This window comes from Opisthocomus hoazin, chromosome 1 (genome assembly GCF_030867145.1).
Source record: "Opisthocomus hoazin isolate bOpiHoa1 chromosome 1, bOpiHoa1.hap1, whole genome shotgun sequence".
Taxonomy (NCBI): Eukaryota; Metazoa; Chordata; class Aves; order Opisthocomiformes; family Opisthocomidae; genus Opisthocomus; species Opisthocomus hoazin.
The window spans coordinates 80,177,640-80,193,019 of record NC_134414.1 but is presented as its reverse complement, the minus strand read 5'-3'; the positions used below and the strand labels follow the sequence as shown (position 1 = coordinate 80,193,019).

General features: G+C 40.7%; 1 protein-coding gene across 7 annotated transcripts in view; it reads right to left on the bottom strand.

The window, feature by feature from the left end:
• Positions 1–15,380, bottom strand: part of LOC104326397 (cohesin subunit SA-2) — a 69,978-nt gene that overhangs the window by 51,611 nt on the left and 2,987 nt on the right. For all 7 annotated transcript variants that reach the window (XM_075427525.1, XM_075427515.1, XM_075427573.1 and 4 more), the window contains 6 exons: positions 13,089–13,173; positions 12,305–12,451; positions 10,825–10,921; positions 9,779–9,855; positions 3,810–3,881; positions 877–1,081 (listed from right to left, as the gene is read on the bottom strand). In XM_075427525.1, the coding sequence (XP_075283640.1) occupies positions 877–1,081; positions 3,810–3,881; positions 9,779–9,855; positions 10,825–10,921; positions 12,305–12,451; positions 13,089–13,173 (683 nt within the window). The remainder of the gene's footprint in view (positions 1–876; positions 1,082–3,809; positions 3,882–9,778; positions 9,856–10,824; positions 10,922–12,304; positions 12,452–13,088; positions 13,174–15,380) is intronic.

Below are 15,380 nucleotides of genomic sequence, written 5' to 3'. Positions count from 1 at the left end.
ATTTAGTGATATTACTGGTGATTTACAACTTTTGGACAGAGTTCTAGTCGGAGAAGTAATTTACTGGACAACTCTCTTCTTAGCTTATGTAATCCTGATTTTTCTGCAAAAGAATCTAGAGTTGTGGAACAGGTGATGTGCAGTAACAAAAGGAAAAATTACAGTGGTGAAGCTGACCCACAAAAGGCTGGGAATCTCAATATTTTACTTGAACTGACAAAAATTCATTTTCCTCTAAGATCACTGGATGCTTTGCAAAGATTTCAAGCAGGTTTTTTGAGCCTTCCATGCAAACAGTGTTCTTTAGAACACATTACAGTTTAAGTGTTCGTTGTACGGCAGAGAGGGTATTTACTGGCTTTAGGAAAAAAAAAAAAAAGTAGTAGCTTTAGTATTACCATGCTGTATGGAACAAAAATGTGTAACTAGCAGAGTTCTTTTTAGTACAGGTACCACAAGAACTGCAGCTCTCCAAAGGGAGCTTTTATAGGTGAAGCAATTCATGCAACCTCACCACATTAATTAGTGGAGGGAAGAAAACAACAAAACAGAAAACGGACTGTGAAAAATCTGTTACTGAAAAAAAAGAATCGGAACATGGCATAATTCTAAAGTTAGTCATGTCAGACATTACAGAAATTTTCTTTAGAAAGAAAAAATGGTCTAGATCGATCATATCTAAAATATCCAAATTCCATTCAGATACACATGGGAACAAATTATTTATATTACAGTAACATACATTAGGAGGAAGGCACTGTAAATGCGTAAGAGAACAGCTGCTCCAGTAAACTGAGCTTTTCAATTCTGAGCAGTTTTGTTTGTACACAGGTCAAAAAATCTCAGGGTCTACAGCAACTCTGTGAGTTATTTTACCTGCCAAAGTGCTTGTGTGTCTAAATGCTCTGACCATGGAGTCTGCTAAGCCTGTAAGCAGCGAGATGATAGTATCCATCAAATAGCTATCATACAGGATGCTGCACTGGCACTGCTGGACAAGCACTGCAATAAATTCACAGAAATTGGCCTTGAACTTCTTCCAATAGGGTCCTGTTCTGATCAGCGGGTAGTCTTCATTGTCCTGCACAAGAAACAAGAGTCAAGAGAAAACACACTAATTAGTTTTGTTTGTGTACACCATTTACATCTCTCCCACTGAATGAACATCAGAGAGAGTTTTGCTGGCAGTCAGCTTCACCTCAGCCCCCACCTAACTTTGTTCAGAGTTATCACTCCAAAACAGGGATGTGCAACTAGGTTACAAGCAAGCACAGATACAAACCAGCCTCATTAGCACTACACTGTCAGCTCACGTCTGAAAGCCATGTATGCGAGCTAGCTGTGAAAGGACAGGTGGCAGAGCGCATGTGAAGCCACAGCACCTTAAAGAACTTTCACTGGCATAAACCATGAGCACCCCCGGCCTCTTCTACTTCCTGATAGGTAGTGGCACTTCCCCACTTCCCCATCCTTCCTGTCCCTGCAACTGCATAGTCAAATCTGGGAGGAAACCGAAGTGACTGAAAAAGAACAGCTACTTTGCCAAATTGTTTTTCAGTGGCATCAGTTCCCCAAGATGGTTCAGCACGTAATGACACAAACGTGTCTTAAACAAAAGATGCGACACTGGGGAAGTGACAATAAACAACTGTGGTGTGGGGCAGGATGGGGCTGTTTTCCTCAGCAGCACGGTCAGCTTAAGGAGTTTATCAGACTACAGCTTAATGACAAATACTGAGGCACTCACCTATACCAACAGCACCTAAGTCTCAAAATAACTCCACAGAAACAGTAAGTACCTTTGACATTATGCAAAAAGTAAGCTACAATAAAGCCACAAGAGTGTTCACAGTCCAGTTGATACTGCCAGGAAGAAAGGTGACAGATGGCGGTTCAAAGAACTTCTTACACAAAATGGTGCACCTTGTGTGAAAAGCACAGTAGGAAGACTTTGTAGATGCCAACCTCAGGCAGTGTGAACATTCACTTCATCTGCACCTCACAGATCCCAGGAAAGGCTCTGAATACTAATGTGCATCCTGATAGTTGCCAGGTGTGAACGGAGCCTGGGAATTCCAAAACTTCATTCCCTACAGCAAACATCATCCTGAAGGCAAGCCACTGCTCAGCTGGTGCCTCAGTTGGTCAAACACCTTTTCAGAAGTGTGCTAATCCACAGCTTCAAGCACAGAATACTGTACTTGCAAAGTGCACTTCATGCTCTCCTTTTGTAACTTTGTTTCCAAAGCACAGGACACACTGCTTTCTTGAAAAATAAACACAAACACAGACTGACCTCAGGGGTGTCCGCAGACCAAAGCACATTGGAAATTTGGAATCTGGGATGTGTTCCTGACCAGGTTGCAAGAGTCAGTTCAGAGCCTAACTGAAGTAGTAGCAATGCCAAGACAGAAAGGTAAATTGCCAGCAGGCCCCATTAAATGCTGCTTGATCATGACACAGAGACTAGAAAGACAACCTAAAACTTCAGGAAATACCTACTTCATCACATAGCTTACTCCTCAATCCGAAAAGCAGCACAATTACAGGAAGACATCTCACTTTTTAAGAGCATTTCTACTGTCCATGTATGTTGTACTGAGATACTGTTTAATGGTAATCTGTGTACTGCAAATATATAGATGGCATAACGGGTACACCACCTAAATTTAGGCACCTAACTTGAGATTCCTAGAATCATAGAATAGTTTGGGTTGGAAGGGACCTTTAAAAGTCATCTAGTCCAACCGCCCTCAAGTGACCAGGTTGCTCAGAGCCCTGTCCAATCTGGCCTTGAACATTTCCACGGATGGGGCATCTACCACCTCTCTGGGCAACAACCTGTTCTGCTGTTTCACTACATTTATTGTAAAAAATTTCTTCCTTATATCTAATCTAAATCAACTCTCTTTTAGTTTAAAGCCATTACCCCTCGGTCCTATCGCTACAGGCCCTGCTAAAAAGTTTGTCTCCATCTTTCTTACAACCCCCTTTAGTACTGAAATGTCCCAGTAAGATCTACCTGGAGCCTTCCCTTCTCCAGGTTGAACAACCCCAGTAATTCCCTTAGATTCCCTCCATACCCAGTAGAGAGAAGCAACCCTACTTCCAGAAACCAAGTCAGGCTAGGCGCTTAACACAGTTTCTTCCAGAGAACCATTCAAACCACTCAACTGAGGCCCCTGCTTTGACTCATTCTAGAAATGTTTCTTTCTTTCTTACAGAGTCTATGGAAGAGAGGAAAGCCAAAGTGCCAACAAGGAGTTAAGATGAATTCCCCACAACACTGCAAGTGTTATACGGGAAGAGGCATTACAGAAAAGATGTTTGTGTTCTCAAAAACACTCTTGCAATCAAATATTTATGTTTGCAATAGCACATTTTGACAAAACAAGTTTCTGAATTGAACAAATCTGTCTGCCTAAACCTCTGTGTGCATACATGTGTGTGTGTAGAGCTTGCAGGAAGGGATGGGGAACGTTCCTGAGCACCACTGCAACTTGACATACACCTGTCTGTTCAAATTGCTACAGGAGCCATTCATCACACCCAACTCAGCAAATCACCTTCACCTCCCTTTGACATCAATAGCAAGAAACCGGCACTTCAAAAGCATGACTGCATTGATTCCAAACAAGAGGTCCTAAACAGAGCAGACGAAGCAGACCTCAGAAGTGCATGATTATCTCCATTCACTAGCACACAGTTTAAGATGACTAGTTCTGATGTATTTGCCTCCATTGGAAACAGAAAATACAGCCACAGAAAATGCTACACTACAGTTGCAGAGAACTACAAAGGAGCCTTACCATGTCCACTGGCCAAGTAACTGTCAGGATCCAAGGATAGGCCATGAATTTCTTGTACTGCAACCCCGTTTCCTATAATGCACGAGACAAAATTTTAAAAGCTTTCTGATGAAATGGCACAGTTAATTCATAAAGACAAAAACATCACAAACCATGTATCATATTAAAAAGACTATTAAAACTTAAGACAATTTGTATTCCACATGGCTTATATAATCCAACACATTCAACAAAATCTAATCCCTTCTCATCTCATTATTTTTTAATTATAATCCATGATAGAAGAAAAACACACATCTACATAAACCCTGATTTTATTGCTACAAGAAAGAGATAACTTGTTTTTAAAATTTATAAGCAAGCATATATAGAATCATAGGTTGGAAAAGACCTCTAAGATCATCAAGTCCAACCATCACACCAACACCACCATGCCTACTAAACCATATCCCGAAGTGCCACATGTACACATTTTTTGAACACCTCCAGGGATGGTGAATATAAGGTATAATCCTAATTGTTAATTCTAAGATATGCCACCCTAGCAAGTCTAAGTATATATCCCTTTCCAACATTTAGTAACTAGGTACTGTAAAACATCTAAACTCTAGAAAATCATTCTGAGCTTTTCAAATTATAGAGAAATGTTATCAGCACTAGTGTGATGATTCAGAGATGTTTCCTCAATTCTGCAATTATTCCAAGACAAAAGGCATTAAATTCTTTATTAGGCTCAGCAAAGCAGAATCACAGAATCACAGAATGGTAGGGGTTGGAAGGGACCTCTGTGGGTCATCTAGTCCAACCCCTCTGCCGAAGCAGGGTCGCCTACAGGAGGCTGCACAGGGCCTTGTCCAGGCGGGTCTTGAGTATCTCCAGAGAAGGAGACTCCACAACCTCCCTGGGCAGCCTGTTCCAGGGCTCCGTCACCCTCAGAGGGAAGAAGTTCTTCCTCATGTTCAGACGGAACTTTCTGTGCTTCAGTTTGTGCCTGTTGCCCCTTGTCCTGTCGCTGGGCACCACTGAAAAGAGCTTGGCCCCATCCTCCTGACACCCACCCTTCAGATATTTCTAAGTATATATTAGGTCCCCTCGCAGCCTTCTCTTCTTCAGGCTGAACAAGCCCAGCTCCCTCAGACTCTCCTCGCAGGAGAGATGTTCCAGTCCCCTCAAAGCACAAGTACATCAGGCTGTACAGTTATGTATCAAACTTAACTCTTGTAAAATATTTAATAAATAAATATTTCAGCAACAAAATGGGAGAAGGAAGGAAACCTACAAAAGGACAACAAACTGCTGCAAGAAATAAAACACCTCATAGAGGAAAAGCAGCAGAAGAGAGAAACCGAATAGTTTAAGAAAGAGGGAAAACAGAAGGCAGTGGTTCTAAAGACACACTTGTTTCCCCACTGAGGAATACCATGGCCCACAAAAGAGGAAACAAATGCCTCTGAATTACTATACTAAGCCATTTTCCACTTCCAACACCAGTACAAGTTTCAACAGCATCACAGAAAGACTGACATTGGGAGGGATTCTTTGAGATCATCTAATCCAACCCCATCTGCACAAGCAGGGGCAGCCACAGCACACTGCCCAGTGCTATGTGTGACTGGTACCCTCTGCTCCCAACCCCTAGCAGTGTAGTTGGCATAACTAACACCATTTTATGAGGCAAGCAACCATTCTCTCTGACTGAGCAGATCACATATTCTTTCCTTTTCTCTCATTATCAGGCCCTAAAGGCCCTGCGAACCAAGTAGTCAAGCCAAACAGATTCCTTTGTTCCCTCCCTATCAGGCTCAAGATTCCTGGGCATCAGGCAGCTTCCTCCCTTCCTTTCAAGCCTTGAAGGTCCAGGCACCTGCTCAGCCAGGTGGTGGCAATGACCCCGTCATGGAACAGGGACGCGTAACAGCACACAGAGCACTGTCTATAAAATCGAGCAGTTACAAGGCCTAAGTGGGGAACTCGGACCAGAGCTGCGGCTGGACAGTGAGACCCGTGACCCACTGGTGGCCAGGGATGCCTCCATCGTCCTCTGCTTCCTCCGAGGACTAAGTGATTCGTATTCTTTTATACGATTTTTGAGTCTAGATTACAACTGTTACATTGATACAGCAAACCATGCATTAAGATTTGACCCAATCTGCAGAGGGTCCAGGTGATTAGAAATCGTAAACTAAGTTGCATTATAAATTCTGTATTACACTACTTATAGACTGTACTATACTGATTCTGCTTGTAGAAACCCTGTGCCATTCTAATAATAGAATCTGAGCTATATTAGTCATAATATCCTGCTAAGAAAATAAAGCTTTAATTGTAACTACGATTAGTGCTGTCATCATTCTACCATGGATCCCTAAAAGAATCTGTCCTCCCAGTATCAGGTGACACCGCGTGCAGCCAGCTTTGTAATATCTCCACAGATGGAGACTCCACAGCCCCTCTAGGCAACCTGTTCCACTGTTGACCGCTCTCAGAGTAAAAGTGTTTTCTTGTGTTCAGGTGAAGTTTCACGCATTTCAATTTGTGCCTATTGCCTCTTGGCTTGCCTTCATGTCCACTGTCTCACTGGGCACCACTGAGAGGAATCTGGCTTCCTGTTCCTCATTCAGTACCATCGGGATATTGAGGGCTTTTATTTTTGGGGGGGGTTGTTTGGTTGGTTGGCTTACACACAGATGAGATCCCTCTGAGCCACCTTCTTTCCAGACTGAACTCTCCTCATATGAAAGACCATTAATCATCTTTGAGGCCCTTTGCTGGACTCGCTCCACTAAAACTGTCTCTCTCTTTTACTGGAAAGCCCAGAACTTGGCTCAGCACTCCAGATGTGGTCTCACCAGTCTGAGTAGAGAGGAAGGACCACTTCTCATAACCTGCTGGCAATGCTCTGCCTAATGAAGCCCTGGAGGTCATTGGTCTTCTTTGCTGCAAGGGCGCATTGCTGGCTCGTTTTCATCTTGTCGTCCACAAGGACACTGAGATCCTGCTCTGCAGAGCTGCTTTCCAGCCAGTCAGCCCCCAGTGTGTAGTGGTGCATGAGGTTATTCCTCCGCAGGTTCACGGTGTTTTCTGTTGTAGAACTTCATGATGCTCCCCTTCACCCAACTCTCCAGACTGCTGAAGTCCCTCCGAACAGCAGAACAACCACCTGGTCTAGCAGCTACTCCTCCCAGTTTTGTATCATCTACAAACATGCTAAGAGTACACTCTGCACTATTGTCCAGGTCATTATTAAAGATGTTTAACAGTACTGGCACAAACAACAAACCCTGGGGTACACCTCAAGTAACCAGCCTTCAACTGGACTTTGTGCCAATGATCACTACCCCGTGGGCCTGGTTGTTCAGTCCACCTCACTGTCCACTTACCTAACTCATACTTCATCAGCTTGTCTATGAGGATGTTATGGGAGACAGTGTTATGTCTTACCGGAGTCAAGATAAACAACACCCGCTGCTCCCTCCTCATCCACTATGCTAGTCACTCAGTTATAGCAGGCTATCAGGTTCGTTAAGTACAATTTGCCCTTTGTAAATCCACACTGACTACTCCTGATCATCTTCTTGTCCTTCATGTGTTCGGACATTACTTCCAGAACTAGTTGTGTCATCACCTTCCCAGGAATAATGATGAGGCTGACCAGTGTGAGTTCCTCAGATCCTCCTTCTTGTCCCTCTTGCAAACAGGAGTGACAGTTGCTTTCTCTGAGTCTTCAGGAATCTCTCTCAGTCGCTACAACTCTTCAAAGATAATCAAAAGAGGGCTCACAGTGACTGCAGCCAGCTCCCTCAGCACTCCCGGGTACATCCTGGACCTGATACTCCTGCATGGAGGGTAAGTAGTCTGCTCCAGGCTTTCCCTCTGCCCTCAGGGATCTGGTATTTCTGAAAGCCAGTCTTACCAGTAAAGACAGAGGCAAATAAGGCATTGACTATCTCAGCCTCTTCTGTGTCCTTTGCCACCAGGGCCCCTGCCTCGTTTAGCAGTGGGCCCATGTTTTCCTTGGTGTTCCCTTTGTTATTCATATATTTCTAGAATTTTTTCTTGTTGCCTTTCATGTTTCTTGCCAGACTCAACTCCACTAACACTAGTGAGAGTTTTGGGAGGAAGCACTGGTACATGGATATAGTGTTGCAATTAATTAACTGAGCAGTAAAGCAATGGTTAACCACTGAAATGACCAAGAATGAAGAACTACAGAAAAACTTCTCATTTTCCAACCCTCCGAATGCTACAAACAAACAATACAAATCAAAAGGCAAGATGAGGTACTCAAGCAGATACCTGGTAATATTCTCCACTCTCACTACTACTTCACTACTATCATCATTTGTTTTCAAAAAATATTTTTGAAATCACAGTAATCCCGTACGGCACTACTTCTCAAGTAACTTAATCACTAAGTCATGTTCCCATTTTATTTATGAAAAAGATGAAAGACAACTATATGCAAAAAGAAACACATATACAAAGAAGGAACAACTCACCTGAAAATAACAAACTACTCTTGCTCTGCTTAGTTCCGCTTTAAAAGAATTTGGTTTAATCCTCAAGCATTTTTTAACCACCTAATAACCATGGTTAACATAAAAATCATTGCTTCAGACATTTTCTTCTACATTAATGCTGGCTTAACAGTAGTTATATCAAGCTGACACATAGTGTCTTTAAAAGTACTTAATTCTGCATAAATCATTTTATAAGGGTTTTTTTTAGAGTCAGTTTCTATAAAAAACAGACAAAGAATTTCAGAATTCACTGGATTTAGCATTAAAGAAAAAAAAAAAAGAAACAGACACACAGAGTATCTCACACAGGGATTATCACCTCATTCCACCAGTAAAATGCTTCACTATAGTAGCATGTCAAAATACTGCCCCCCCAAAAAAAATTTCCTTGTTTTTATAGCACACATAATACAGCTTCTAATGCAATTGCAGAACCGTCCTTTTTGCCTACCAGGACAGGCGAGAAGGTTACAGAGGTGTAACACATCCAGGCTGATGATAACAATAATCGCGTCTTTGTACCCTCCAGAGTGCCTACCCTATCGTGAGTGCTATTCAGGGCTAATTTAGTTGGGAAAGAAGCGCCAGATTACTAATTCATATGGCCAGACACACAACGGATCATTTCTGTCAAAAATTAGCCCGAGTGCTACTACATTTCTAAAATGAAGAAAACCATGTTGGCAAATTCATCTTCTGTGGGAATTTCTGCAGCAGCTGGTCTTTGAGTGATGCTCAATGAAAGCAAGGCTGATGGCTGCTGCTGCTTGACAAATCAGTTCAGAGGTGGCAAATACAGAAAAAAAGGCACAGAAGCAACTGTGAGAGCACTGCAGAAAATCTGATGTTGGCAAAATTAGCCAAGGAACAGTTAAACATAGAAACAGTATTGTAAAGCTACGCATTTTTCTTAACAGTCCTCAATAAACAAGATATTCACCACTGTTTTGACAATGATCTAAAAATCAGAAATGCGTTTTTCTTCTTTCACGTGGCATAATACAGTTAGAAAAATTCATATTGTCATTAAAACAGAAGGAAAAGATTCAAATAAAAATACCATATAATATTTTTTAAAGGACCTGTCAACCAAATACCAAAGGAACTGTTTACTTGCTGCAATGCCGGGTTATATTTACCTCTATAAAGTCACTGTCAATAGAACTCCTAAGAGAAAGCCAGACTGAGGAAGACTGCAGTCAGACAGAATCATAGAATGCCCTAATAAAACTCTGAAAATAAAAGTGACTTACATAAAAAATATCCTGCTGTTGCTAAAATGGGCCATTACAACACCAAATTTCTCTTATGAAAACCAGGATTATTTTCCTAAATTAAGGAAACAGGACACAGCTCCTGATAAGCAGCGGGAACTCTGTCCAGGCTGGCTACTGAGGTAAAGCCTATTGTTTATATGAAAAAGCCATGCAAAGTCAAAGCTGTGCCTACCTCATCAAAAGTCTCTGTCATTTTTTGCATGACATCCTTCTTGTGCAAACTTTGAAACATCTCTGCTGTTACCATGCCTAGAAAAGTAATGTTTTAAAAAGAATAATTACGGACAACTGTATTACATTGATGAAGTTGAAATCACAGTAAGGACTTTATTTTAGGCTTAGAAACACCAAGAAAGGGGAACCCTGTCGGGCAACACACACATAGGGAGACACAAATTCATTTGCAGTAGAAAATACCGATGAACCAAAACTGAAATTCACATTAGAGAAATCTGTCTTGTGCTGTCTGGCACTGCTGTATTCTCTGTCCATTCATTTACTTCAAGGATTTACTAAAATTTTGCCCACTGGTAGTCTAAGACCCCAAAACAATGACATATTAGTCAAAGACCTGGAAAAAAATTTGAAGGATAAAAAGGTACCTTCTAGCTGCTTAAATACACTCAGAAGTTTCAAGCTAACAGAATAATCTTCTTAAAACTCTTACTTGCCATCCTGAAGTATTTCACTAGCAAACTGTCCCAAAAAGTCACTGTGTCTCAATGTTTGTTATGACAGCTTCACAACCCTCTGGCAAAAGTAACCGCAATGAGGCAAGATATTGCTTTTCTACCCACCAAAGCAGGGAGCTTAATTTGGTAGCTGTTTACTTTCGAACAAAGATACCAGCAAAACAAAGGATACTAGGAAATTACAAAACAAATGGCAACTGAAACACCAGATTTTAATTAAAAGGGTCATCAAAACTGTCTTCCCTATGTGGGGATTCTGCAAAGCAATGACATGTCACTTCAGAAACCCAACCTTGCAAACCATGTTCAAATACAGCTCTGAGAGTTGGTATGCTGTAAACACAAACTCAAAGAATTTAACCAGCAACATTCTTCACTGTTAGCCCTGCCCATCTGGAGTTTGTCTTAACAAACAGTACAGATTACATGTACGTGATTACTGGAGAGAAAAATTTTATTTTAGAAAGCACACTTCAGACTACTCTCATCCACAGACAATGGAAAGGGCTACTAAGAGGTAAATTACCTTGACAGCCTGAGCATTGAATGAAGAAGTTGATCAGATCTAGAAGTGCCACATTCCTGTCTTGTTTATAAGCTTCAACCCAGTCATCTACTACAGACTGGAACAGATTAAAGAAAGTCATTAGTCAGGAACTGAACACAGCATGTTGCACTTCACTAAGGACATCCATAATAATGACAAAAACTGACATTGTTCCATCTACATTAAATTGTAAAAATGAGAATAAACTCCACACCATTTTGTTCCATTTCTAACAGTACATGCAAAAGACTCCTTCTGGGGCAAAATGAAGTCTTAAACTGCTCATTCACAAGTTCTGCTCTAGGCAATGTTGCCATGCAGACACTTTGCTCCCAGTTAACGGGAAAAATAACCACAGCTTAATAATTAATATTTTTAATACACAAAACTAAAATGACCTCCTCTTGATTTCTTGCCAACACTGAGGTAAGAGATTCACTTAAAAAAAAAAAATTAACCTCTGCACTATCTAATAATTAATATTAGCAATGGTCCCTGGGAGTTTTCTTCCCTAGCACCCGGTTTGTGCAGAAGACTGAAACAGTTCACGTACTACGCTTACACTAACAACTCCAAATTTCATTTCTAGGGCAGTACAGCCTACAGCCTGTGTGTGCCTGCTGGGACAAGCCATCCAGGCTTCAACCCACCTATAGTACCACACAGGCCTAACAAATTCTAGCAGCAGAAGTCTGGACTCAAACCGTTGCCTTTCCAAGCCCTTCACATCATGCTTTGCACGGCAGAAACTGAGCTCTTCAGGGAGCTCTACTGAACACAGCTGTAGCATGGCAAAAGTCCATCCACACACACATCTTGGAAAAACTAAGGTCTCGCATCCAAAACACGAAGGCACTTTTCAGGTGTGCACACACACACTTTGCTTACAGACACTACACACTGGGGCTGCAGGTTTCAATCCTTCATACGCACATACAAATATAATATACACATATGCTCACAGAATATGGGGAGGTGGGCTTCCTCACACTAAACAAAGTTGCTAACCGCTACTGCACAGTGCACTTGACCGTTATGCAAACTGCTCTCAAACTGCATTGGAACAGGGGTAAAAGAAAAATACCAAAAGGCAAGCTCCCAGCAAAAAAATGTCTGATTTTCACAATCCTGAACAACCAAAATTTTCTACTGATAAACATTTTCTGTATTTTTTTAAATAATTCTTTTCATGTGTTCAGACATTGCTTTTAGAAGACTGATTTAGGTACATATTTCCTTCCTCTCTTTAAATATCTGACAGCTACATTTTCACTAATTTCTTGAAGACACATTCGTTTCAAGAGCCATGCTCATAACAGTTTTCCAACCAAACATGTTTATTCCCCACCTATGCCAAAACAGAACAAAATTTCAATGCTCCAGAGTATAAATAACTGAAATGACTGGTTTATCCATCTTCCCTCCACCAACTCCTCTCAGAATTCAGAGCTGGAAGTACCTGCATGGCCCGCTTCCCCATGCTAACCACTTCAAACAATGTAACTGCCTCAACCACTTCTCCATTCTGCGGCTGGCTCACTCTTCTGCTACCAGAAGACTTCCTCCTTATATTTTCACACTGTTCTCGGACCTTCCGTTTCTCTCTCTGAAATGAGTCGAGCAAAGAAAGTATGTGAGAAAATGCAACACACAACAGTCATTCACAGATATATGAATTACCCCGTAATAACAAGTTTGTTTTACTCTCATGGTAATGATTTCCCCAGGGTGCTAACTTTTCAACTTCAACGACACTGACAAAGCCTTATCAAACATGATCTTACTAGAAGAGGATGAAAGAGAGGATTGATTTACCACTTTGAATTTTTTCTTAACAATGAGTCATAAGCTTAGGAAGGTATAAGAGGAAAGAAGCTTCTGAACAGTCGTGTACTACCTGGAAGGCATTTCTCAGTGGCAGCTGTAATTTCTGGAGAATAGATAGCAAGCACAGAAGCTCTTCTACATCTTTTCACTCAGCAGGTAAACACACAACCTGCAAATTAACATCAGCTGCACACAATGCACAGCTAAGGAAGACCACACGCGGAAATGAACTGACTGTTCAAAAGCCAGCATTGAGGTTCTGATGCCAATGGCATTTGGGGGACAAGCTATATTCAGTGAACAGATTTTAGAAGCACTGTATTGTGGTTGTTTTATGTAATACTCAATTTTGTAACAATTGGACAAAACAGAAAATAAATTCCATAATAAAAAAAAAAACGTACACATCAACTTACCGTTATTTTCAGGTTGCCATTTCTCACACAGCTGCCGTTCTGCACAGCAGACTCAGGCGCAGTCTCATCATGGACAGCATTCTCTCTGAAGTGTAACAAACATGCTGAAAGGGTTAGTAGTGAGAACACAACCACATGATTCAGTACAAATAACAGAAGAAAACAAAAGCATAAATAGGTATTTTAATATTTTTTATGAAATGTTTGGAAGTTATGTCATTTTGTTACTAAAACCAAAGAGTTAACTTTAAAAGTACAACAGAAATTTGGGGCCTTTTTCAAACTATTGGCTTTCCTGTAAGATACACAGACGATCAGAAAACTAGCAAAACTACCAAAGATATCAAGCAATTAGAAAGTAAGTAAATGAAACAGAAAGCTGATGTTGACTTAAGGCAGCCTTTGTTGACTTTAGAGCTTTGCACCACGAATCAATAACACAAGTATGAACTCACTTTGTGGGTGCCCTACACAAAACAAGGTCATAATATTTGATGGATCTACAATTTAAAATGAGAGAAAGAAACTGCTTTACTTTGTCTATAAAACATACTGAAGAAAAAGACATGTAAGAAATTTCATTTGCAGGTCACTGATAGTATGATGGAGGAACAATTTTATAAACAAAGATGCATCTTCTGGGAGATCTGAAGCCATACATTTATCTGCAATGAAATCATGCCACTTTTCATCATTCCCAATGCTAAAAATATGGCTTTGCCAAAGATCATGTTTGAGCAGACGAGCTGGATCCCACTTCTGCAGCAGGTCCAGTACTGGTAGCTGGCTGCTATGGCCCCTTTTTAAACTACAGTGGCCAGGACTTGGAGCCAGTTGACCTGTACTGTAAGAAGGTACAAAAAGAAAGTAAATATGAGAATGTACAGTTACTTTCCTTTCAGTGATACTGCTGCAACAAGAGAGTGTACTAACACAAGTGACCACTTTACAAAGAAAAAAGTGTATTACACTGCTAGATATAGTCAAGTCTCCAATATCCAGTGCTAACCTATATGGAGAATTAACTGTGCTATGGAAGCAGAGCCAGCTCAACTCCAGCTCAGTTTATCAATGCCAGATAAGCATTGTTGTGGTTCTTCTTCCCCAGATTGTCTCAGTCAGACATTGCCTCTGCAAAGCAAATCCTGAGGCTGAATATCATCAACTGCAGGACCGAAGTCCTGACATTTCATTAATGAGAACAGACAGAAGTTTTTATTTAAACACATCTCTGTTCACTTTTTGAATCTATTGATTGGGACACTTCAACACAAGCAGTGTAGAATTAGGCTTCCAAAGACTTCTATAAAAATTCCACTTTAAAACTATATCAACTTTAAAACTATATCAAATTTCTCAATACAGTTATGCAAATGCTTAACTTTCCTACAGAGAAAAGTCCCATGAAAGTTAAATTCAATGAACGTCTTGTCATAGAAAACTTCAAAATGTGCCACAGTGTTAGACAGATGGAAGCCAAGAAAATAATTCAGGACGAACCGATCTTTACATCAGCTGTCCGGACTTCTGCATGTTATAGAAAAGAGAAGGATGAATTACAGTTCACAACTGAGTCAGCATGCTCTAAGCAATAGTTCACAAAAGTTTTCAAATGTTTTCTTTGATTTGTAAGCGCCAGCCACAGAGATTATCTCAAGCACCACCAGAGTTCCTAGTTGAAAACAACAAGCAGCAAGAGATAGCAATATGTATTGCTTTTCTGATGCCAGTTAGCTCTTCCCAGTTTCTTCTACAGATCACAAATAAACAAGAAGCAGCTTCTTGACAAACATGTTTGGATTCTTCTTGTACGTGATTAAATCCTTTCACTCTTGATTTCAAAGCAGAATGTAAAATTACGGGGCTGGACTAACGTGTTCTTACTTGCGCTGTTTCACTAGAACTACAACTCAGATGCCAGTCAACAGCGTGGCAACACACATTACTTGTTTCTGCATTATACCTCAGCATAGTAGTCAATATACTCTTAAACAATTTTCATGAATTGTTTGCACGTACTATTCAGCAACTTACTCTATCCCACAATGAAAATAAATTTATTTCATTAGACTACAGCAACTATAATTAAGTCCAAGTTGAATCAAAACATTTAAATAATTAAAAAAATCATAATGCTGCAGAACAGTATAGTCAAGTACTTGTCTGATCATGTACTGCTTTTCATATCCCTGAATAGAATACACTTCTTTGAAGCTTTAACTCAGGCATCTCTTTCCCAAGAACACCCTGAAGGATGGCACTACGGATGGTATCTACTGGCCCTGTGCTACT